At 34.1% G+C, this 25,920-nt stretch overlaps 1 protein-coding gene across 10 annotated transcripts in view; it reads right to left on the bottom strand.

Annotated features, from left to right (window-relative positions):
* The window catches only part of TRPC4 (transient receptor potential cation channel subfamily C member 4), a 238,833-nt gene that overhangs the window by 141,815 nt on the left and 71,098 nt on the right, over window positions 1–25,920 (bottom strand). For 9 of the 10 annotated variants that reach the window (XM_003270295.2, XM_012501951.2, XM_003270296.3 and 6 more), the window contains exon 2: window positions 15,800–16,204. In XM_003270295.2, coding sequence (XP_003270343.1) covers window positions 15,800–16,177 — 378 coding nt within the window. In that variant the 5' untranslated portion in view covers window positions 16,178–16,204. Of the gene's footprint in view, window positions 1–15,799; window positions 16,205–25,920 lie in introns of those variants that run through there. The other variant, XM_030818499.1, reaches the window with a different exon arrangement.

The raw sequence follows: 25,920 nt of genomic DNA, 5'->3' as shown, positions 1-25,920 counted from the left end.
CATGGAATACTATGCAGCCATAAAAAATGATGAGTTCATGTCCTTTGTAGGGACATGGATGAAACTGGAAAACATCATTCTCAGTAAACTATCGCAAGGACAAAAAACCAAACACCGCATGTTCTCTCTCATAGGTGGGAATTGAACAATGAGAACTCATGGACACAGGAAGGGGAACATCACACTCCGGGGACTGTTGTGGGGTGGGGGGAGGGGGGAGGGACAGCATTAGGAGAGACACCTAATGCTAAATGACGAGTTAATGGGTACAGGAAATCAACATGGCACATGGATACATATGTAACAAACCTGCACATTGTGCACATGTACCCTAAAACCCTAAATAAAAAAAAAAAAAAAAAAAAGGTTGCAGGAGAAGAAAGAAGTGGAGGAAATTGAGGGAGTATTTCAAGTTAGAGTTCAATAGACATTGCAAGATAGCAAGTTGTTAAAGTCAGGAACATTATAAGACATGCTATTGTCCTGATACTCAGCTATTATTAAAATAAAATGTTATTTATTTATTTATTTATTTATTTTGAGACAGAGTCTCACTCTGTCACCCAGGCTGGAGTGCACTGGTGCAATCTCTGCTCACTGTAACCTCCACCTCCAAAAAAAAAAAAAAAAAAAAAAAAGAAATAAAAACAAGTCCTTTAGAGATTAAAACCACACCAAGATGAATCTTTTTTTTCCGTTTTCCATTTTTCTTCATTAGGTTTGTTTAAAGCATGCAGCACATGAACTAATGTAGATTTACATTAATGAATGAAAGTTGATATAATTATGTTAAGTCCTTTGATTTAAGGTTCTAATGAAGCTAACATGCAGTGAAATATATCTTAGTATATGTTAATTTTAAACAAATACTATCAAGCTTGCCTGTAATTTTCAAACGGCCTGAGACTCCTAGAATTGTGGACAATACATTGCAAGAGAGTTCTCTAAATTGGATGGAGCAGGAAACTAGGGACGATTTACGTGGATCCTCACATCTTTACCCACTTTGAATGTAGAACATTCAGAATATGGAGCATGTGGATGTATAGAGAATGAAGCCTCAGCAATTCTTTATGGTAATATACTGTTGCAATGAAATTAACACACACTTTTAAAAACAAATCTATGCTAAACCTGGAAAATTGGCTCTCAGGGATTTTCCCAAATTTGATTATTTTAGAAAATAATCAAAAACTTCCTATGGATCCTTTTTGGGAGTGAGAAATGCAGAGGAAATACATGGATAATATATCCTGGTGAAAAAATGTGCTGGTCCAAAATGCTAGGATGGCAACTAGAATGATTCATGAATGAGGAACAGCAAAGTCTGAGATACATGTGTAGGGTAGGAAGTCTGAGTGCCTGGCTGTTATGATTGGCTAACAGTAGACGTGTGGCTGGGTCAGTTATTTCAAAAGGAATTGAGATAAAACCGAGGAGTTAGATGATCTTGCATCACAACGAACTAGCCACATGGCCTCGACCACATCATTCGCCAGCTTCACTTTCAGAGAAAACATCACTGCCTGTCTACTCACAGGACTAAGTGACCTTAATATGATGAAAGTGCTTAGACAGTGGCAGAGTGATTTACAAATGTAAGGAGGAGAAGTAAGTTTTACTCTAATTATATTAAAAATAAAGATACAGAAAATGATTGTGATTGTTTTTATTTTTCTATTAATGAGAAAGTAAATTTCAGAATGTTAAATAAAATTTTAGATTACGAATACTGAAAGAACTAGTCTGTTGAGTGGGTGTAAGATTGCTACATTTTAAGTCTCTTTAGTTGAATACTGTATAATTAATGATTTTCCAAGAAACAAATCTATATTTATGTTTAACCTGCCAGTATATTTAGTAATTTCCTTCTCATTCATTGCCTTTTGTTTTTGTGGTATGTCCAAGCAGTATAGTCCTTGAGACAGCACTGACTTTATCCTGCTAAAAAAGCTGTATATTCTATTGCTCAAAGATTTTTAAAATGTCAAAAGAAAAAAGGAGAAAATAAAATTCACTCTAAAACACACCCCCCAGAGATATACATTCAGCATATATATATATATGCTGAATGTATATATATATATGCTGAATGTGTATACACACACACACACACACACACACACACAGATATCTGTATCTTGTAGAGAAAATTGGGAGCTAGTCTTTATATATATATATATATTTAGCAAATACAGACTTGTATAGAATAGTGCAATCTCTGCAAAGAAGACTGCATGCTATATATGGGACTAACTTTTCAAGGTGTGGAAGGCTCCTCAGAACCCCATACTCCACTTAAAATATTAGGCAGCACTGTCTGGTAGTAGAGGCCAAATTGAAGAAAAAAATATATATTCCCACATAATTTCTTAACAAAGGTGTTAATAATCTTGGTTTCATTCTAGAAGTGATCCAAATCAGAATTGTTACCTTAACTAAAGCCTGTAAGACCTTTGATGTTTGACTTAATCTTGCCAGATTGTACTTTGCCAGATTTTACTTTCATGAATAATTACAAGGTTTTTTAAATCTACCATATTCATCCATCTACCTTTCCATTCCCAAAACTATTACTTAGTACCTACGATGTACACAGAATTATGTAGCTAGTGGAAGAAAACAGAAAAGACTAAGATTTGGTTTACAGTGTAATCTATGCCTAATGAATAGATTGGTATTCATAAGTTTGCAAAGAAATAGTACCTAAAAAGACCATCACAGTTCAATGGACTGAAAAATAGTTTTATTTCAAAAGACCAAAATGCAACATCAAGAGCTAATAAGAGTTTTATTATTTTAGATATAAGTAATCACAGGAGGGAACAAATTAAAGTGAGAAAAACTCCATAAAGAAGAATTAACAAATTAAGGTAAATGAGGATAACAATGTGAACTACCAATATCACATGATGTATTGATTGGTAAGCATCTCAGGGAAGGTGCAGCCACAAAAACTTCAAGTTTAAAAATATGGCTATAAAACTAAGGAGTGCTACCAAAATAAATTGTCTTTTAAAAAGTTCTTCTCTTCTGAGATTGCACAAAAATAACTGAAATAACACTTGGAAAAATTCTAGGAATTGACAGTGTGAAGCGAATTAAAAAAGACACGCGGAGAGCCATGTTACCATGTAGCAGGGCTTTCCAGGCAAAAGAAAACTGTTGGACGGACATTCTTACTCTTCCTGATAGAATGATGGCTTTCCTTTTTCACAACTAAAGAAAATATCATACAGATTTTTTATTTGATGTTGATAAATTCATGGGAGGAGAAAGAAGAGGACTTTTTCCTCTGTTGAACTCAAATGTTTAGAGTCAAGAATGAAATATTTTAGCAATTTACAAGTTCTGTAGCAACCAGCTAAGACATTAAGAGACTTCTTAACTTCTATTTTAATGTGCAAATACACACATACGAACACACACGCGTGCGCGCACACACACACACACACACACATCAGGATAGGTGGTGGGGGGCAACATTTTACTAGAAGAAAAAAAATTAGGGACTGATTTCTCACCTCTCATGCCCCACAGAAAATATACTGAAGGAGCTAAATCCTAGGGAGAAGCAAAGACTCCCAGTAGAGTGCCAGTACATTGAAAAACAACCTTTGCCTACTTTCTGCTTTTTGGATCAGGTATACAATGAATGGAATTGATTAGTATTATTTTCATCCTACAATGTCATTTTAAAATTCATTTTGCTAGACAATTAAGCAAAAAGAAACCCAAAGAAATATAGATCATGGTGGTTCATATTTTTTGGATAACTTTTAATATGAATTAAGTGACCTATAAAAGATGCAGTTAATAAAATGGTGCAAAAACTCATGAAACTTGTAATTTTATTGATAGCATTTTAACAAAACCTCTGCTAGTGTTGCATCGTGAAAAAACTATAATCCACTGAAAAGTAAAGAAAAGTAATTTAAAATATTTTTTATTACTTTTAAGTTTTTGTCAGTCAGATGTTTGAAACTAATACATGTATTTTGGAAAGCCTCAGATATTCACCAGGTGGCAGTCTTTTCCTTAATTGTGGTCAAAAGAAACTATCTGCTTTGCCTCATTTATTAAAAAAAGATAGGACAACAGTTGAACATCGATCCCACACTTACATTGACAATACTGAATTTCAGTGCTCTATCTTTTGTGAAAACATCCTTCCTAAAATATCCCTCAGGGAATCTGTATATTATTCTATGGGATTAACTCTGATTATTTCCCTTTATCGTGATTTTTTCCTTCTCTTTCTCTATTCAGAGAAAGGCTACATTTTGTTTGGTGATTTATAATATGTTTAGATTATGTTTATTCAAACTTTTCTGTCTTATAATCGTGGTGCATTTCCTTTTTCCTGACTTTTAGACAACTTTTAGCTCAGGGTCATGCTTCCTGGCTCCAGAGAACCTTTCATAGATTCACACCCTCCTAACCACTATGCAGGTATCTAGAAGCCTATCCTCAGAGATTTCATCACCAGAATGCAACAGGTTTGTCTCTTATATTCTGCATCAGCGTATTTGAAATCTGATCCTAACAACCTGAAAGCATGACACAAGTGTGAATCTTTAGACATAGATCAAACTGGCATACTTCGTTCTGAAATTGATAATCATGAAGGCAATAACATTAAACCAGATCTAAATATACTAGGCACTTTACATGAATTTTTTCTAATTTCTAATAATTGTGGAATATAGCCATTTTCTGTTTCAGGTTAAATAGGTTACACAAATAGTAAGTCGTGGAGCTAGGATTTGAATCCATATTTTTCTAGATTCCAAACCTGATCCTTTTCAACCCTGAAATACTTCCTTTTAGATAAAACAAACCTCAAAGTATTTAGTTTTATTTATATTTTTTCCTGTTTCATAAAGTCTTTATGACTGGGGCTAAAGTGATAAATATGATGAATATGACTGAAAATTTATATGATAAATATGACCGAATTTCAGGCCTGACTCAAGGACTAATAATCTCAGTAGTCCTTGGTAAATTTCCTCAACTTCTCTAAGCTTCACTTTCTACATATCTGTAAAAGGTGATGACTCCAGGAGTTACTTCATATTAGGAGAATGGGGTGACATCACATTAAAGGTGATGTCAAAATGCACTTTAATTATCTCTGATTTTAAGGTTAGACTTTGATTCTGCTTTTTGATTGAGAGAATCAGGCAGACCAAGTTGGGATTAAATAGAACATGATACAGTAAAGAGAAAATTCATCCAAAACAGGTGCTTCTGAAACCCTTGATTTAATGCGTATTACCACCCAGCCAAGCATTAAATTTATCATAAAAGCACAAAATGGAATAAGCTAGATCTATACTTTCTTAAGGCTGGTAATTTAAGGTGAGGTCAGGAGAATCAAAAGCTTTTCAGGTGATAAACGATTAATGAGTTCAGATGTTCTAGGATAAAGTATGCAAGAGAAATATGAATTAGCAACATTTAACATTAATTTATCGAATACAGATTTTTAAAGTTTAAGCATTTTATTGATAGAACTAATAGTTATATATGTGCATAATAAAATATTTCCTATTGATTCCATTCAGGGTGAAGAGTGTATGGTATTCTGCAATGGACTATCCGCCTAATATGACAATATACTACACTTTTCCCCAAACCACGAAATAGTCTATTTTTAATACAGTTTTACCATCTTCACAGAAACACAATAGTACTTGTCTATATCTTCTTTTATTTATGTTGAATTACTTCAATTTCTGTGTCTTACAAAATTTGATATGGCTATTTATTAGGTATTAGGTGCTATTAGCCTACTCTCACAAAAAATAGATGTGAATACAATTGGGAAACCAATACTGTATAGAAAACAGAAAAAAGTGAGGATGCATGTTAAGTACAATTACTTACATTTACCCTAAAACTGCAATTGATTGCTAATTAGATTCCTTGAGGTCAGGAGCTCATTTGTAAGTATGTTTTAGCAAGATTTTGATCACAGTAGGAAACCAAGGAAATTTCAAAGTTATAAGAAGAAATGAGAAAATACATGATCCTTTATTGAAACTTTGCTAACCAAAACCCTTGTCCTCACTTTCCTATTTCTCTCCTCATCTTAAGTTGTTCCCTTGCTGCTCTGCTATAGTGAAATTGAAGAGGGAGCAGAAGAGAGTGATTCTATTAATATATCAAGAATGCTGAGCATGAATAATAGACACTGTATGTGTGATTGTTACAGAAAACCTTTAGAATCTCCTCCAAACCTAAGAAACTATCTATAATTTTAAGAAAAGCAGTTTATTTTTTCATTATTTTTATGAAGGTATAGTGTGAATGTGTGCGTGTGTGTGTGTGTAATATAGAAAGAAAGCAGATATAAAGAACAAGTTTTGATTGGTAAGATTCATTTTATAACCTAAGAAATAGAAAAATTAATAATAGACCATCAGCAAGTCTTTGTGGAGTCTCGAGTCCTTGTTATTAAATTTAGCCAACATTTACTGAGCACATACCATGTATTAAGAAATCTGTTGGATATATGTAGAAGAAAAAAAGGAATCCAACATTTGTTAAAGAGGTGAGAGCTCCTTATATAGATAACAGAGTATGAAAGTTGAAATTTTTACAGGTACCAGATACAATGGATGACAGATTCCAGAGTTCACAATGCTTCAAGAATATATAGCATGTAGATAATAGAGATAAGGGTAGATTTGTGAGGAGGATTTCTTTGTAGACAACTGAAGTTGGACTAGGGGGCACCTGTGTTCCCAAGGAGGAGAGAGAGATTACTGTCTGCCCAGGCACCTCAAATCAAGCTTGGGAGGTTTACCAGGACCACGGACTTCCTGAAAGCTACAACAGCAATTGGAAACTCCATGCTTGACGGATTCTCTTTTCCCCTAATCTTCTCACTGGATTCTCTTCACTTCCCAAATCTTTCTCTCTCACACACACAGTTAGTGTATGGAAAGGAAAAGATAAAACTTTGAATTGGGGCTACTACATCTATTACCTAAGAGTGGGAGGGAAAGTATGTCCAAACAAAACCTAAGAGGACCACCCCAATAAACAAATGTCAAAGGGAGTTGGGGGAAAGCATGTCCAAGCAAAGCCTAAGAGGACTGCCCCAATGAACAAACGTTAAAGAGAGGAGAGGGAGGGGAAATGCAGGATTGAAATTTTACTATAAATCAAGTCTATGCCATTGCAGATGGATAAATCAGTAAGATTCATCCATTTTCATGTGTGTCTGCATGTGTGTATATATATATATTAATATATTTGTGTATGTACATGAATTTATACACATACCCTCTGGTATTGTGAAGCTCACAAAGTGGAGGAAAGTAAAAATATTTTCAACATAATATTCTAAGATTATGACAAGGCGTATAGGATATGATTATAATGGTAGTAAAGAAGAGGGACGTTTAACTTCATCAGTGTTTCACAATTTATGTCATATCACATCATATTTTATAGTTTATATCAAAAAAGGGTCCATATTATCTGCCAAATAACTGCCTCCAGCATGGATGGCAGGATCTGTTTCTGCAGAGTCTCAGCTGTCAGGTTTCAGTTTAGAAATGGGTCCCTCCCAGAGTCTGTCAACTTGCTGCATCAGGCCACCCAACAGGGTAATACTGAAATGTGCATTGCTTGACATTAAATCTCCTACACTCTTGTGAATGTGCTGTTCTCGCCTCCCTCTTCCCAGAAATTTCTCAATGTGCCAGCAGTGTCTCCCTTATTACTGCCAGTCTCTTCCTACAACAATCTTAGAGGAATTGAGGAAATCAGATAACCAGTTTTGTTAAATCAGTAACTTAATGCACTCAAGCTTCAGTCAGGGGCCAAGATCCAGTCAGGGGCCCTTGGATGAAGGAATTTCAGGACACTTGCTCCATCAAAAGCATGGAAAGAACTTTCTATGCTGCTTGGTGGCCAAGTTTTATTTCTAGACCTGTTCAAAAGAGCTTAGGTTTCTAGACATGTCAGGGTCAAAATATCCAGGTAATTTGGCAAAATAAGAACAAAGGCCAGGAAAACAGAGAAAACTACCCTCAAATCTCACTTAAGCAAGTTAATCTCTCTGAGCCGCAATTTCTTTATCCATAACAGTTCAATATATGTGGAAGGAATCTACCAAATAAATGTGAAAATACATACCAAACAGTCAAAGAAAACATTTTCTGTATTCCCCACTCATGCACATGCATTTATTCCTCACTTATTGAACCCCTGTTATTTAGTAGTGACTGCTTAAACAAGTGTTCAACAAAGATTCGAAGGCTGCTACTAGGGTCAACACGAATGAACTCTGCAACTCCTTAGCAGTATCCACATGGTGCTGCAGGGAGAAAAATGGCAGTTGAAGTACTTATTTACTTATAGTGGCAATGGGGAAGTCCACCTCTCTTTTTAAAATGACAATAATGAAAGAACTTATCACAAGGGTTGTTATGAAGTTTAAATAAGATAACTATCTAGAATGATCTTAAGAGAATGCTTGTGTGCAGCATACCAACATGGCAATCATGGATACATATGTAATAAACCAGCACATTGTGCACATGTACCCTAAAACTTAAAGTATAATAATAATAATAATTAAAAAAAAGAGAGAATGCTTGATAAATTGTACTACTGAATTTTTTGTTAGCAATTTTTATTATTGTGACCTAAGATGACTAGAGTAAAATATTGAAATATATTTACAGTTCACTTCAGCCTGTTTGCTTTTTGAAATTATGTATTATGTTTTGAAGAAAATTATTCAATATATTGCTAATTGAGAATTCTCTGATATTTTGGAGAGTGGGAAATACACAACATATAAAGTCCAAATAAATGTGTAATTATTTCTAATTTTTACTTTACTTATCCAAATATTAATGTGTCAAAAATTCACATTTACATGTAATGGTACTAGTGTTGCTTAGTGATTAAACTTATATCTCCAAGTCAAATGAATGTATATACTTTCCCTCTCCAGAAATCAAAAAGGCATGTTGCAATTAAGGAGATGAGTATTAGGCAAAGTTAAGCCCACTCCACTTATGTATTACCACCTTTTTTAAGGGAAGAGAGATTATACATCCAGTTGATAAATTTACAACTATAAATTTCTCTTACCCACTCCTTCTGGGTGGGTTTTAGCATTCCTTCAGAAAGCTGTATTCTATAAGTCAGTTCTCACATACTCAAAGCTTACAGTACAAAATTATTGTGAAATGTTTCTAATAAATGACTCAAACAATACAGACTTGGAACATTGACATATTTAGAAATTGATGAAAAAGTGAGTGTATAAAACATAAATTGGGAAAATGAAAATAAGAACACTCTTTTTAGGTGATTGAATAACTCATTCTTGAAAAGAACATTTTTTTTTTAAACTTTTAAGTTCTGGGGTACAAGTGGAGATAATTACATAGGTAAACTTGTGTCATGGCAGTTTATTGTGCAGATTATTTTATTACCTACGTATTAAGCCAAGTACCTATTGGTTATTTTCCCTGATCCTGTCCCTCCTCTCACCCTCCACTTTCTGATAGGTCCCAGTGTGTGTCGTTCTACTCTAGGAGAAAAAGAACATTTAAAATTCTGCATTACCTCTATCCTTGTTTGCTTGTGTTTTGATACCAAAGCCAGAAAACTACTCATTTTGCCTGTAATCAGAGAATAAGTGAATATAGCAGGCAGAAGGAAAGGGTATGTTGAAAACAGTTACTGAGCCTTCTAATCATAACATGTATTTTCATAATTCCCAGTTATATTAACACCTTATGTATTCAAGTAATTACAGTGTCTATATGACTTACTATTATTCCTAAATGATTAATATTTCAGAGTTACGGCTAATGAAGAAATTCAATTAATATACTGCTTACTGAAACATAATGCTATTAACTTCAGATTTAATCATGTTAATAATGGATTAGAGGGCTCTAATAAAATGACCCCACAAAAGCTTTTTGACAAAACCCAGATATGAAAGATTCATTTGTCTCTTTCTTATTTTAATGTAAACTCATTCTTTATACTAACACTAAAACTTCACAGGGTATTTGCTTTGAGGAATATTCAGCCTCTTCAATGCACATATGCATTATTAATTTAATCAAATATAATAATATAAAGTGCTTTAGGGTAAGAATATAATCACTTTCAAATGGTATCAGAGTTTTCTATTTACCATGCTCTTTCAATGCTAGGCATAGAACCTGGTGACTGGCAGCTGTAATCCTCTTCTTTTTCTTTTGTTTAGTTTTTATTTATTTATTTATTTATTTATTTATTTATTTGTTATTTTTTTATTTCCAACTTTTAAGTTAAAGGGTACATGTGCAGGTTTGTTACATAGGCAAACGTGCACCACGGTGGTTTGCTACACAGATCATCCCCTCACCTAGGTATTAGCCCAGCATCTATGATGATAAAGTCAAGGCTCAAAGGACTAAATAATTTTTCTGAGATTGTAAGACAAGATTAATATCTAAACATTTCTCTCTCTAAACTCTACTATTTCTCACTCCTGCCAACCTAAAGAGCCTACATGACTCAGTTTCTCTACATAAACATAGAGAAGAAGAGCCCCATCCTGTATTTTCACATTGTGGAATAAAAATCCCTAAACACTTAGAGGTTTGTTTTATTACTTGTGGCTTCTTTGTTTTGTGTTATCTGATTTTTTTTTTTTGAGAGTGGTAAATGCCTTTCATTCCTGTGTGTTCCAAATATATCTAATATTTTTGCTTTTATAGTATATTGTGCTGAGAGGAAAAAGCAACAGAACATGTTTCAAAGGGATTATTTATCTACAATTTGTTGGTCTTCAAGACAAAAACCATGTCAATGAGACTAAGGAGGTTAAATGATGTATTAATATATGAGTCAGAATAGCCAAGTAGCTTAAACCACTTTATCATACTAATAGTGCAACATGATCCCTCTTTTAATAATTCTTTCTTTCAGGAGAGAATTTTTCAGGTCTCTTATGACTGCCATTTGCCAGCTGACTAAACACAATCTATGCTCTATGCTGTAACAGCCTTTAAACTCCCTGCTGTGGAACAATACGATTCAATTTATTTTTTAGACATTCAAAGTACTTGTTTATATTGACTACATTGAAAATATCAAATTTGGGGATTATTTTCAGCTTTTTAATCTTAATGGCAGAATAAGAAAATATTCTAAGAAACTTTCTTCCTGATAACTTAAATCGATATATAAAGAAATATAATTGATAACTCATCTAGCTATGTCTCAATATGGGATAATGTTGTCATTTTTTGTCATACAATTTTTATTATGATCCAGACTATATCAAGGTTGGTTGCTAGCTATTAATTTATAGGTCCTTTCAGTCTGGCCAATCCACTGCACCATTGAGTCCCCTTTCCTGTCCCTTGTTTGTAAAATGAGGTGATTGATTAGGTTGATCTCCAAGAATCCTCCCAATTATAAAATACCCTGCATTATTTTTAGTAGAACTTTAAAACCAAAATTTCTTCAGCTAATCACTCTGGAATCTTAACTGTTTATAATGTATAGCAAAGTTTTTTTTTTTTCCAAAGTGGGAATACATAATAAGGATGTTATGAAATTGGGAAACTCTCATATATTAAATACCACTTAATAGCTAGTACTTAAGGCAATGAGTCGAAATTTCCTGAAAACTGGGTTAGCATAGCATAGTATAAGACATCTAACATAAAATATACAGCTGTAGGTTTTCTACAACCTGCAACATCCTCTGAATCAGTGGTTCTCAAAGCCCTGTTGCTAGACTGGCAGCATTAGCATTACCTGGGGCACTCACTAGAAATATAAATCCCAAGGCCTCACTTCAGACCTGCTGTGTCAGAACCTCTGCAGGTAGGTCCTAGTAGTCTGTGTTGTAACCAGCCTTTCCAGTGATGATGCTAAAGATTGACAACCACTGATCTAACAAAAAAATTGAGAAGCAAGGTCTGCTTCTGATAAACATTTACTGAAGCAGCTGAAACTGAAATTAAATCTGGACTTAGAAGACATCTAAGGTCTGCTAAAAATAATGAAAAGTCAAGTTACCAATCAATGGACTGAAACGAGGGTTAAGAAGTCATTCTCAGTTATTCCCTCTAGAGAAATAAGGTATTAAGAAGGTTAAAGCCAAGTTCAGTAAAGTCATCAGAGACTATCAGTGCAACGATTCCTGCTTAGTGTAGAGAATCAGAGGCTCTCTGTGCTGTCTCCTATGGGAAAGAAATAAGCTATTACTCTTCTCATTTAAAAAAAAAAAACCGACTAAATTCAATACCCTGATTTATGAAGGACTACCTTAAATATGTAAGAAAATATTTAATGATCTATGCCCATCTATTTATCTGGAAAGACCTGGATCTTTTCATTACATGCTGCATTGAGAAAATCATTTAATATACTGAAAATCACAAATCTTTAAAACATGTATAAGGTCAAAAAGAAAAAAATCAGTGTCAGAACTGCAGGAAGATGAAGTGATTTTATTTGCTTCAATGTCCTCCTTATCATCTACATAACAATCCTAGACCCCATTCCTAAATCCAACATTTCTAATTAACTCCTAGGTATTAATACTAACAAATCAAAAACTACACATGTCCAATTTGGTCCTATAAGTCTTTTCTTATAGGCTTTATCTCAGTTAATGGTGTCAATTTTTTCAAGGTATAAACCCATCAACATTCTTCCCCTTTATCCTTCAAGCCCTTCTCCAGCCCTCTACCCGCTAACATTTTGTATTTGCCAAATCCAGCTGATTTAACTTCATAATTTTCTGAGGATTCATTTTCATCTCTTCAGTTCTGATAGCCTTTATTCATATTCCCATGATACTTTTCTTTTCTGTATTCACAATCAGACCTTAGGACTCTCGAGAAAAGGAACAGTGTCTCCTCCTCAGGGCCCAGGACGAGGCCTGGCAGAGCAGGCATCTGGAAATTGTTCCCCAGTGAAAGCCTTTAAGCGTAGACAAATTCATCTGAAATCTCACAGCTCCCAAGACTTGAGGATGCCTATGAAATCTTTCTTTTTCCAGAGAAATAAGTTAATATGTGACAAATTTCTAAAAGAGTATATTTTGAATATACATTTCTCACATTTAAAAACTACTAAGTGTTTTAAAAATCAGATTTGGATTTTTTTTTCTTTTTATTAGAACCTCTTTCTTTACTCATTTTAGGATGTTACATTTATTTTGTTCAGTTGGATATTATTGTTTTCAGGTTTTATCATTCGGCCTCAATGACCTCAACAAAATGAATGACAACGTGTCCCAGAACCTTTGGGGATACCATAAGTATGAAAATTAGGTGAATTAAAATAAAACACAAATGGCTTTCAATGATCACAAGAATAAAGAATTACATCTTATGAGAGAAAAAAGTCCTATCAAGGACATATTTGCTACTTACAACAGAGTGATTTATGAAAACTGTCATTCCAAAAGATGTTCACCTTCCTTAGGAAATGAATTACCTAAGAAAATCACAAATAAACAGCCAGGCTCGAATGGGATTTGATATGGCCCAAGCACTGAGGCCATCTTTGTGTGCTATGCTATGCACATTTCATGTTGCTAAAACTTCAGTTTTCATTGTGCAAGATACCAAGAATTCTGAGGGAGATTGAAATTACTCTTTCAAAATTATGAAGTTCAAACAAAGTAATACAATTTTTGTTTATTCTCAGTGCCTTCACTGAAGAGGAATTCTAGAAGGTACAAATAGAAAAGGAATTCTTGGCCAGCAGACTGATACAAGAGAAATCTTCCAGAAACACATGGCCTGGGAAATTTCAGACTCCTGGCAGATCGCAAACCTTGACTGCCTTTTATTAATAATCAGGATCCAGATCAAATGCCTGTAAGGAGCCAGGACCTACTTGTGAAGCTAGAGTTTAGTTCAGAAGTTGAACATCTTCCAACAAACACTCTCATAATAGCAGACATCTTCTCCAGACACAAAATTATTCTGGTCAGTACAAATGTCATTGACTAAAGAGACACTGAAATTTATGGCCAGTGTTCTCTAGAGAATAGAACTAAGAAGGTTCTTTAGTAATAAACATAAAAAACATGTGCAATGGCAGTTTTATTCTATAGACTTGCTGCAATCTAAAATGATTTACATCACAGCCAAAACATCTGTCTTATGGTTGCCTACATAGATATAAAATAAGAGAGTGTACAATATAATATCATTGCTATTAGAAAATGCAAATACTTGAGAGGTGCAGCTGTGGAAAGAATTTCAGTACCACAAGGAGACTTAAGTAGTAGCACCTAAACTTACACAGATTAAAAACAGACTCTTACTCATTCCTGTCTGTGTTCTGTAGCTCCTTAGTGGTGAAAGACTGGTATATAACATGAAATGTGTCTTTGGATATTACTGTTACCTGTCTACCCCAATCAAGGCTTGTTCACGTTTGAAAGGATACAAGAAACAAGCAAATTTTCGTAGCAGTAAACTTTTGCCAATATAATGAGAGTAATCCACAAACAACTGTTTATGAAGGAAACAACAAAATGCCAGCAAAGCAACAAGCAGAAAAGTATTGTTGCTGTGGAGTGCTGTTTTATCAAAGTCTTAGTTCAAGTAACGGGAGGGGATGAATGGGGATGAAACTTAAAAAAGGGACCATAAAAACACAGGCTTTTCCCAGCAGACAGGGACACTCAGCTATAAAGTTCTTTTCCTAATAACGGCAAAGATTCTGATAAAAGTCCTCTAGGAAAGCAAGGAGAGCTTGCTTGTAAAAAAAAATGTCACACCTCCTAACAGTCGAGCATTTGCAGAGACCGAGATGTGTATATTATCAAATAGGCTGCAATTTGCTGGAGTTGAAATAACATCCATTTTCTAAGATTTTACTTTAAAAGACGGATTTTTGAACCATTGCAGAATCTGCAGTGTCTTTGCAATTAGTCAATTAGCCTTGATGCCAGGAAGTGACGAGTTCAGTGTGAAAGGAAAAAGGATCAAATAGATAATTCAGACACAAGGCAGTTACGAAGGGAAGAGTCCAGACAGACAAAAACAGACTCCTTATTCATTCCTGTCTATGATGTCTCCACTTCCTTAGTGGCAAAAGACAGAGATAGAAAGAAAAAAAACACACATTGTATTTATAATTGTGTGCCATTTTAGTTTATTTGCAGTTGATAACTATAAGGTATAGCTACATTTGCACCATCAGTAAATTTGATGTAGTTAAGCCCACAGTCAGAGTTCAGCTATCTCATAGTAATCCTTTTTGTTTCTTTAAGTCTCAATTTAAAAGAATCTACTAGAGTTTGTTAAAGGATAATATCAAAATTAGATGGTGCAACTCACTTTTGCAGTAAGCTGCAGAAGCCCAGAACAGGCAAGCAGGTTAAATAGGAAAATAACAAAACAATTCACTCTCTGATAGGGTAGAATGTAAGAAAATGAAAGGCAAGAGGAAAAACACCCACACATACACATAAAGTTACGAGCAACCTATGTTGAGCATTACATAGAAATGTTTCCAATTTATGAGCAGTCTACTTAGATTGCTTTATTTTGCTTTAGCTCTCACAATTACTTATGATTTTCCAGGGCAGGAAATGCAAGTGGATGTAACTATCATAGGACGTGAAGGGTGTACCTAATAGTAGTTTTCTGTTAAATATAGTTCAGATTTTGAAGCTTATATTTCTTAAATTTTCATGGCATTTGAAAATCTAAAAAAAAAAAAGAAAAGAAAAGAAAAAACAAAAAACCTTCTGCAGGTAAAATAAATTAAAAACTATTTTTGCAGGTACCTGTTTTTCTCCACTAGGTTTTTTGTGGTTCAATAACAGCTCCACAGCTCCGACGACTTCTTTTCTGATAGCATGTAATAGAGCATCTCCCACATAGACATTAAAGCTTAAGAGTAGTTCGATGAGCTCCAAGTTCTCATTTTCAATTGCAATGAGGAGAGCAGTTCTTCCGAGAGGATCGATGCAATTAATATTGATTTTAAAATAAATTTCAGCTTCCTCTAGGGATTTCTTGACACTCGCATAATCTCCCTTTTCCACAGCATTCAGGTAGGCTTTTTCCGACGGCGAGAGTTCTGATTCTGCTCTTACTATCCTCAGAGGGATGCGATCCCTATAGGGAGCATTACCGTTTCTTTTGTAATAGAACTGAGCCATGTTTCATGCCATGCTATTTCTTTGTCTCTGAAAGTAGAAACAAAAAACACGAAAGTGTTAATATGCTTTTAAAATTGTTAAGCATCATACTTCTTCTCCAACTCACAGTGATATCAATAACAACAATACCATTATTAGTAACTATAAAGAGTTAAGGCTTTTTTTTTCCTTAAACAATATAAATACTAAATAGTTGTTCAATTATGTGGAAACAAAGTCTTCTTCTAAAATAAATAAAAAGAGATTAACATTTGGTAAACTATTTAAAAAGTTACTCTGAAAATGAATTTTACCAGAGAATGCGTTTAGGGTTTTGGAAATTATTTACAAAGTTTATCATAATTATATATAGTTTTCAGACAATCACTTTGAATATCGGAGGCCATAGTTTTGACATCTCAAAACTAGACCAAGGATATTCAAATATATAATTCATTGTCAATTTTTCTAATTGTGGAAATGCTATTGAGATTATATAATACCATTATGTTTGCAAAATATTGTTAATTTGTCATATATTTGTTTTTTGTTGTTTTGTTTGTTTGTTTGTTTTTTCTTTTTGGTAGAGACAGGGTTTTCCACGTTGCCCAGGCTGGTCTCGAACTCCTGGGCTCAAGAGACCCAGCTGCCTTGGCCTCCCAAAGTGCCAGAATTACAGGCATGAGCCACTGTGCCCTGCCCTCTATACTTAATGCTAGTAAGTAGTGACATCAAAGTTAATGTAAATTAACAACATTAATGTCAATAAAATATACTGAGCCCAGTGAACATAATTACATTTTTTTCTCTCTGTGAGTTCATTGAGGGGGAAAGATGTGTACTGAGAATATTAATCATCAAGATGAGTCTAAGCAATTCGATTTCCAAAAGAAGATTTGGAAAGGATTAAACAGAGAGAGAATTCATTATAAAAATGTTATTTTCTTCATTCTACTGTCTTTAAAAAATAACAATAAACCACAAGGCAGGAATGTATTCATTATAATTTTTTTATTTAGAAGTTAAAGTAAGGATATAGTTGAATATGAGAAAATTAATTCAAATAAATGAAAGCTTATCTTATAATAAATTAACAAAGGTACTGGAAGGTATATTGATCTGATATCATCCTAGTGATAGAGATTCATAGAAAAAAGTATTACATCTTGAGTATGATTTCTTTGTTGCTGTTAGTTCCTCTTGCATACTTATTATCTAACCTATTTTATTTTTCTAAGTTATTGAAATTGAACTCACATATTTATCTGGATATGTTTGCTCCGCAAAATTAAAATGGATAGGGTATTCTAAGTACTTAAACATGTATATTCTTTTTAAATGATTTTTTAACCCTAATCATTTTATGAGTAAATTAATTTGATTTGTATAATGTTTTAACCATAGCTTAAACATGAATTACATTAACAAATATGATTATATTTAATAATTTTTTATTTTGGGAAATTTTACATTGTTTGCATATTACCTCAATTTATTATTTTAATTATCAAGGAATTAATTTTTACCCTTTGACATCCAGATAATTCATCACGATTTCTGAGTATCTAGGTGTAAGAGCTAATATGAAAAACGATTATTTCACAATTGGTATCTCTCTGGCATATTAAACATAGCATTTTGTATAGCTACCTTCACAGACTAAGCAAAAAGTGAGTGTTCAATATGTATTAATTTTAGATGTGCAAATTACTTGCTTGAAGTCTGATTATAACTTTAGTATTGTGGGGACGCTTTAACTCACTCTAGAATAACAGGAATAGCATTTATATTATAGAATATCAAGGAGAATTTAATATTCCTCCAATATCATTAAAACTTGAGTAAATCAAGATGATTATGATTTTATCTATGTCACTGTAATTATCTGATCCTGAATGCCCCCATTTTTTGCATCAGTGGTGCCAATACAATGTCGGCCTTGGAAAGGTGGTTGACGCTCCCTTCCTTGGCACCTTTTTTCTCAGTCCCAGGTCAGAGTCTGTAACAGTGTGTGGGATCAATGCCATGACCATCACATTGTAATTTTATCAGGACTAATATCTAAATTTTTCATAATAATAATGACTGGTATTTATATCCAATTTCAGCATTATGCATACTCTTTATTATCTCAGTTCTTTCTTATCCATGATTCTTGAAAAAATATATGAATTTTTATTTTAGAGTTGAATTTAACTTTCCTACCAATAATATTTTTAGCTTGAGACCAGTGTTTGAATGTAGCTCACCCAAAATACAGGTTAAAATGAAAATACACCTGCACTTACACACATGCATGCACACATCAGTTCTGCATGTGAATTATGATTCAATCAAGATTAAGAATCATGCTAGAGAATGAGAAAACTATTTTATTTTTTCATTTAGTTAATTTTATTAATAATGCTACCAAATAATTAGGTAGAGAACAGCATCTTATTTCTCATTGTCAAAGTACAGAATGTCAGTGACATTAGAGATTAGTGGACAAAACAGAAGCTACTAGAGAACTTCGAGGAAGAAGGAAGATAAAAATAAATTAAGCTTATTAACATCTATTTCATTTAATCCAGATAACTTCGACAAATGTAAACCATAGAAGTTCATTTTAAAAAGAGTTACACTACATAAAAAAAGAGACATATTTTAGTCAGCACTGTAATTAAGAGATGGAGGAAGTAAGGGATATTTGCATTAGGTAATCTATTTCTCTATCCACAAAGTGGTGAAATCAACACTTACCAAGGAATGGGTGAGAAGTTAAGAATGAAAGCATTAGTGCTGAGAAAGGTCTTTTATTAACTTTTATGACCTCTTTCAATCTCTTGGATTTGAAATAAGTATATAAGAATTTATGTTAGGAAGTCTAGACAGATTTTAAATACATTTAAAATGTAAATACATTTAATAAATAAAATTTAAATATTTACAATTGAATCTTAAAACACTCACAGGGAGAAAGACACACACACACACACACATACACACACACACACGTAGAGAAGAGAGAGAGAGAGAGAGAACAACTTTGATGGCTAAAACCTTAACATAACGGAGTAAGGAAGATCATATAACTTTTCAGCACATAGACTTGTCCTTGAGTACTTGAGATGCAGGGATACTAACTGGAGGACAAAAAAAATCAAGTTTAACATTTTAAAACTGTGCTATATAAATGCAATAGCAAGTAGCAGGTACTGATAAGGCTGATGAAATCTCTGAGCTGACACACTTATCAGCTATGGAATTGCTACTGGATAGAAAGGCTGTTAAAGAACAGGAGACCCAGTATTGCAAATATGTTGACCTGCAATGTCAAAATAAAACATTGTTCCTGGTCCTCCACTTTTAGAATGAACTTTGGAGGGGAAATGATTTCTCCCCCCATGAGACTGCAGAATTTTAAGAATGCTTTCATTTCAATGTCTCCTGTATAACACCAGAAGTGGAATGACTGATTGGTCAAATTATAGTTAGAAGATTTGGAAGAGATGAGGAGTGATGGGGAAATAACTCAACTTCTGAAATGTGATTTTTTTCCGTAAACTAAAAATTATTTCCCCTAAATGTGTTGAGGATTAAAAAGAAACAAGAATGTAGAGAGAGCTACAACTTGACCTTGATCCAAAGAGAAATTAAAATTGTCACTAAATATGAAAACTACAGTTTTCTAAGCAACATAAAGATATACAACCAAAAATTTTAGATATTTATATGTATCTGAAGGCATATTGCCTAAAGGATAAGTTTAGTTATATAGTGGAAAGAACAGTGAATTTGAGTCCCAAGGAACACAAAGGAAAGGAATATTTAATATAGAGAGATCTCCATTCTTTAGTGTGTGTTACTAAAGGGGAAATGAATTTCCCTGAACAACATTTTATTTTCTTCCCTAGTTGACTGTGAAAAGATACATGTTTACAGGTGTGATCTCATGACACAGTAAGAAACAACTCCTATTTGTTATTAAGATACTATCACACATATGTAAGTTGCATTTGTACTTTGTCTGGAATCTAATATGAAATAACTTTTCCCCAAATAGTGCATTCACACACAATCCAATCAGAATATTTTCTTGATATTGTTCTAACTAACATATTATCTCAATAATCTTCACATAACATATACTCCACATAAGAGCATAATGGTCTGATTTTTGCTATCACTCTGAATTCTAGATCTTTTTCTAATTTCCTTAGGCAAGAAACAATACATACGTTTTAGCAGCTGCAAGTGTTACATAAAAAATATTGCATATGACTGAACTGTTTTGTGACTTAATCCAGTCAAAAATTAACACGAATTTTCTCTTGTTTTCATGATGTCAAAGTGCAATGAACTACTGAATTTCTTTGAAAAGTTGTAGGGACATTTCTGTAAACCATGAAGATAAGGTTACATTACTCAACAACAACAACAAAACTACTTTACTAAAATATTTTGACATTTTATCATAGGATTTTAAAGATGAAAATCAAGATTATACTTATTTTCAAAATTCAAGTCCCTTAGATTGAACAAGTACCACATAAAAAAACTAAACGCTATCTCCATTTTAATTTCCTTTTAATTTTATTTTCTCATCTTCTTTGCAATGGTATATTCCCATTTTGAAATCACACATATCTAGGGGAATGGGATAGGCAGGGCAAACAATGTTATTGAGCTGGATTTTTACCTCATTGGATTGAGAAAACATATCTTTTAGAAAACAATGTGTAATATTCAAAGTTTGAAACTCCACCCCGAGAGTGAGAAAATACGCATCAATCTATTACTCTTTTCCTCTGATTTCAAAAGAAAAGATGTTCTTTCCTCATTCCAGCTGCTAATCTTGCTGTCTGAGCTTTCATCCGTTCCTATTTCTCTAATATTTCACACCAACCTTCACCCTCCTTCATACCTAAAGCCTCTTTCTGCAAACCTTCTTCCCTTCATGTCACAAATCTACTTAATTCTCATTAAGTCATTTTTAAATTGTAATTATCTTTGGTAATTCTCTCTGTCTTAGCTCAGATTTTTTGTATTTTATGAACTTTAAGCTCATCTTCCATTTACTGATTTATTCTCTCTAACATGGTGTTTATCCTCATCATGAATAAATTTTATTTTTCTTAATCATGTCCTCCTAGTTGCCAAATACATTTGGCTCTTTTCAAGCCTTACGAGTTTTCAGTAGGTTCTGGTGACAAGCCTGCTGAAGTGAAAGTGGTGCTGTCTTGGGCTCCCTGTCACTCTTCCCTAATGCTCCACCTCCTGCCTCAACATGACCCTTCTCTCAGTGGTTTCCACAGACTCCTTTTCTTCTGTCTAAAGCTGAAATATTGATATGACCAGGGTCCTTCTTGGGGCTGTTTCCTTTATCTATCACTGTCCCTATTCTTATCATCACTTGCTGTTTAAAATGTTTCCTGAAAAACATACATATGTTATTATTATTATTATTATACTTTAGGTTTTAGGGTACATGTGCACAACGTGCAGGTTTGTTACATATGTATCCATGTGCCATGTTGGTGTGCTGCACCCATTAACTCGTCATTTAGCATTAGGTATATCTCCTAATGCTGTCCCTCCCCCCTACCCCCACCCCACAACAGTCCCCGGAGTGTGATGTTCCCCTTCCTGTGTCCATGAGTTCTCATTGTTCAATTCCCACCTATGAGTGAGAACATGCGGTGTTTGGTTTTTTGTCCTTGCGATAGTTTACTGAGAATGATGGTTTCCAGTTTCATCCATGTCCCTACAAAGGACACGAACTCATCTTTTTTTATGGCTGCATAGTATTCCATGGTGTATATGTGCCACATTTTCTTAATCCAGTCTATCGTTGTTGGACATTTGGGTTGGTATGTTTTAAAATATCCTATAAAATCTACGTTGCCAGACCACACATCTCCCTTAATATCTGGACTTCTGCTATCCAAGATGGTAGCCATTAGTCACAAGTGCCTATTTAAATGTAAATTAACTATAGTTAAATAATATTAACAATCATTTCTATGTCTTACTGGGCAGATTTCAACCGCTCAGCAGCATTCCCTTACTACAATGTTGATGTTCATCATCTTTTACACGAGCTACAGCAGTATCTTTCCAAATGATCTTACTGATTTTCGTCGTGCATACTTCCTGTTTATCCTCCCCAATGCCACATACCTCATCGTTGTAAGATGCAAATCTCATCAAATCACTTTCTTACTGATAGTCTCTAAAAGGCTGATAACCATTCACAGGTAAAACACGAACTTATTATGGAATACTGATCGCTCCATGATCTGGCTTCCAAGACTGTCCCAGGGAAGCTTATTTTACACTGCCCAAAATACCAAACTACCTGGCTAGTGTAACTCTAAGCCTCTTATACTGCTCTTTATAGTCTGAGTGCCTTTCCTTCCCTTGGGCACTTAGCAGCTCCTGCCGGGTTTTAAAACCTTTCTGAAGCATCATAGCCTCTGATGATGTTTCTTTTCTTCCTCTCAAGGCACAGTTATATGGCCCTTTTTATGCATCTTTATAAACCCTGTGGATCTCTTAGATTTAGAACATTTCTTACTGGTGCGTATATAAGAGACTGTGAAGTAAACAGTTCTGCATCAGCATTCAAAATTTGTAGGTGAATCAAGGAATTAATGATTATAATCTTAGAGTTATTACTCTGCCATTTTAAATAAATAGGGTCAAATTGTCTTAACCACTTGCCTAAAATTGTTTTAGCAGTTCTAGTCAATAGCTGTTAAGCTATCAAATCACCTGTGCAAAATACTTTCTGTTATCTTTTTCTTTTTCTTTTTTTTTTACCTGTTTTCTGCACATCTTTACTACTAAGCTTTTGGCAGCTGTATGAGGAAAGATAACTGTAATGTATAAATCAACACATGGCTAGCTCATGGCTCAGAAACGTGTTTCTCACCTTTACTGACTAAAATCTTCAGAATGGCACAAGACTTTAGTAATTTGCTGATGTTTACAGGGGAATATAAGCACAGAGGGAAAAAATCAAGACATCTTAGAAAGCAATTTGAGTATCTTATAATAGAAGAAGTAGAATTAGTGTACCAGATAACAGGAGAATAAAACATGCATATTAATCTGTACAAAATTATAAAAACGGATAGGAAAAACACTTAGGAATAAGAAAACATTAAGAAGGAATAATCACAGGTGCTGGGAGAACAACACTAGAATTAACCAGTGAACTGGTCATGAAACTCTCTCAGTTTGTAAAATGTAAAAGTTAATAGAAATAGAGAATAGAAACACAAGAGCCAATATCTATAAAACAGAAGTTGCAGAAAGTAAAAATGAAATAATCGAGCATAAGGACTATTTTTATTAGTAATGACCAACAACTTAAATAGTTATAAAAAGATGCATAAGACATCAGAAAGAATTCATAGTGTCACACTGGACATGTAAGAACAACTGCCTTAGGGACAGAAAATATTCTAAAGGAGGAGGGAAGTAGCACATCCCCCATGAGACTGCAACCTCACAACTTATTAATAGCTATGTCAACATTAATTAGTTGTTTGTTCCCTAAAATTTTGCTCAGAAAAGATAAGACTGTAAACCAGTAACCACTATTTACATATAAATAATCACTATTTACATCAATAAATTTCTTCATGTCTGTTTAGGTGAGATAATATTTTGCCTACCTGGGCAAGCAGCTCCCTTATTAAATAAGGTTACTTATCAAGACTCTCTTCAGAAGTCTCTTTTTGCTAAATCCACCAATCACAAGCTATTAGGTCACAAAAATTGCCTCATCCTAATAATTTTCCCACCTTGAAAGATCAGCCTGAAACCAACTGAGCCCAGGCCAGAAAACTGTATATTACCCTGCTCCATTTGGTGACATGGTAAAATTCAGTCCAAGTGACACTCTTCTTTACTGTTGTGAGTTCTATTGAACTTAGCTTTGCTTTAATAGAAGTTTGTATGGTGACATATTTGGGGTGTTCAATATATAAAGAATCAGGTTAACATCATACCTCATAACAGTAAATTTGGAGGGAATATTATAAAGAGGTATTGCTTTAAAAATAGGGAAGAAAAAACAGAAGCTGTAATTTTATATCCTATTAAAATTACTTAAATGCAGGAAGGAATAACATTAGTCTAGTGCATATGACCTCAGGTTTTACTTATAGACCATGTTTGGACATAGAAGTACACTATAAGGAAAGTATAAAGATGAAACAGGCATGTCACAGCGGCTCATGCCTGTAATCCCAGCACTTTGGGAGGCCTAGGTGGGCAGATCATGAGGTCAGGAGTTCAAGACCGGCCTGGCCAACATAGTGAAACCCTGTCTCTACTAAAAATATGAAAAAAAATTAGCCGGGCATAGTGGTGTGTGCCTGTAGTCCCAGCTACTTGGGAGGCTGAGGCAGGAGAATCGCTTGAACCCAGGAGGTGGAGGTTACAGTGAGCCGATATCGTGCCACTACACTGCAGCCTGGGCAACACAGCAGGACTCTGTCTCAATTAAAAAAAAAAAAGGATAAAACAAAAAAGTTTTCTACTATTTAAATAGTCAAGAGATTTTTTGTCTATTATGCTCACTGAAATATACATGGTGCTCAGGAAAGGGTAATAGAGTAAAATGTTTAATGAACATATCTATATGTCAAGATTTGTGTTTCAAACATTGGCAATACCATGGTGAATGAGTACAAATGTCCTGCACTCATAGAGTTTATGATCCAGTGGAAGGAACCCACGAAAATTAGCAAACATAATAATTATAAATTTCTATAAATCCTATAATGGAAACAAGTTTTAAGATGAGACGGAGAAATTTGCAGGAGGAGAAGAGATGAAGACCTGCATGAGGTCAGATGAACAGGGATAGTCTCCCTGAAACATGAGAAATGACAAAATGCTAGCTATGTGAAAAGATGCAGAAAAAAGCATGATGTTAAAGGAACCAGAAAAACTTTGAGGCAGGAGGAACAGGATGCATTCTAGGGAATGACAGAGGGCCAGTTGGCAGGAGTGCGATGACTAAGGGAAAAAGCCGAAGAGATGAGTCTGCAGAACTAGACTGTAGCCAAAGGATTCAGGACAAGGACTTTGAAATTTATTCTGGGCATAATAGAGAGTTACAGAAGGGCTTTGTGTGAGATAATAACATAATCTGATCTCATATTTTGAGTAATCTTGCTCTAATCCTTATTTCTCCTAGCCCCTATTATTTGGCATAATTTGTGGAATTTGAAGTTTTTTAGGAATATATGTAGATGCATATAAAATGTAAAAACAAGAACACGTGCATAAATGTTATTACTACATCAGAAGCACTTGTACTTCTTTCACTGCGTTAAAGACTCATTACTTGTCTTGTTTACAATGAAAGCATAACTTGTCATAAGAAAAACAATATTAAGAAGAAATGTGGGTGAGGGTGGCAATACATTTTACAAATAAGCATTAACAAGATTAGACAAAGAAAGGAAAATCACCTGTTTCACAAATGACTTATCTAACAGCAAAATATGTTCAGTGTTTCCCACCACAATCAGATCCTGTGGCCCATAACTGACCTCTGGTTTCTAAATTTGTGTGTGTGTGTGTGTGTGTGTGTGTGTGTGTATGTGGATGTGCAAACAACAAAAAAGATAAAATGCTTAAATTTGGATGCATATATAGAATTTTTGATAAATATATGATCCTTCTATTTTAAAAAAATCACTTATACCAATTAGGAGATTATTGCAAATATAAGAAAAGAAACTATGTGGCTTAGGCATTGC

This window comes from Nomascus leucogenys, chromosome 9, assembly GCF_006542625.1.
Source record: "Nomascus leucogenys isolate Asia chromosome 9, Asia_NLE_v1, whole genome shotgun sequence".
Taxonomy (NCBI): domain Eukaryota; kingdom Metazoa; phylum Chordata; class Mammalia; order Primates; family Hylobatidae; genus Nomascus; species Nomascus leucogenys.
The sequence above is the reverse complement of the archived record's forward strand: the minus strand, read 5'-3'. Positions and strand labels throughout refer to the sequence as shown.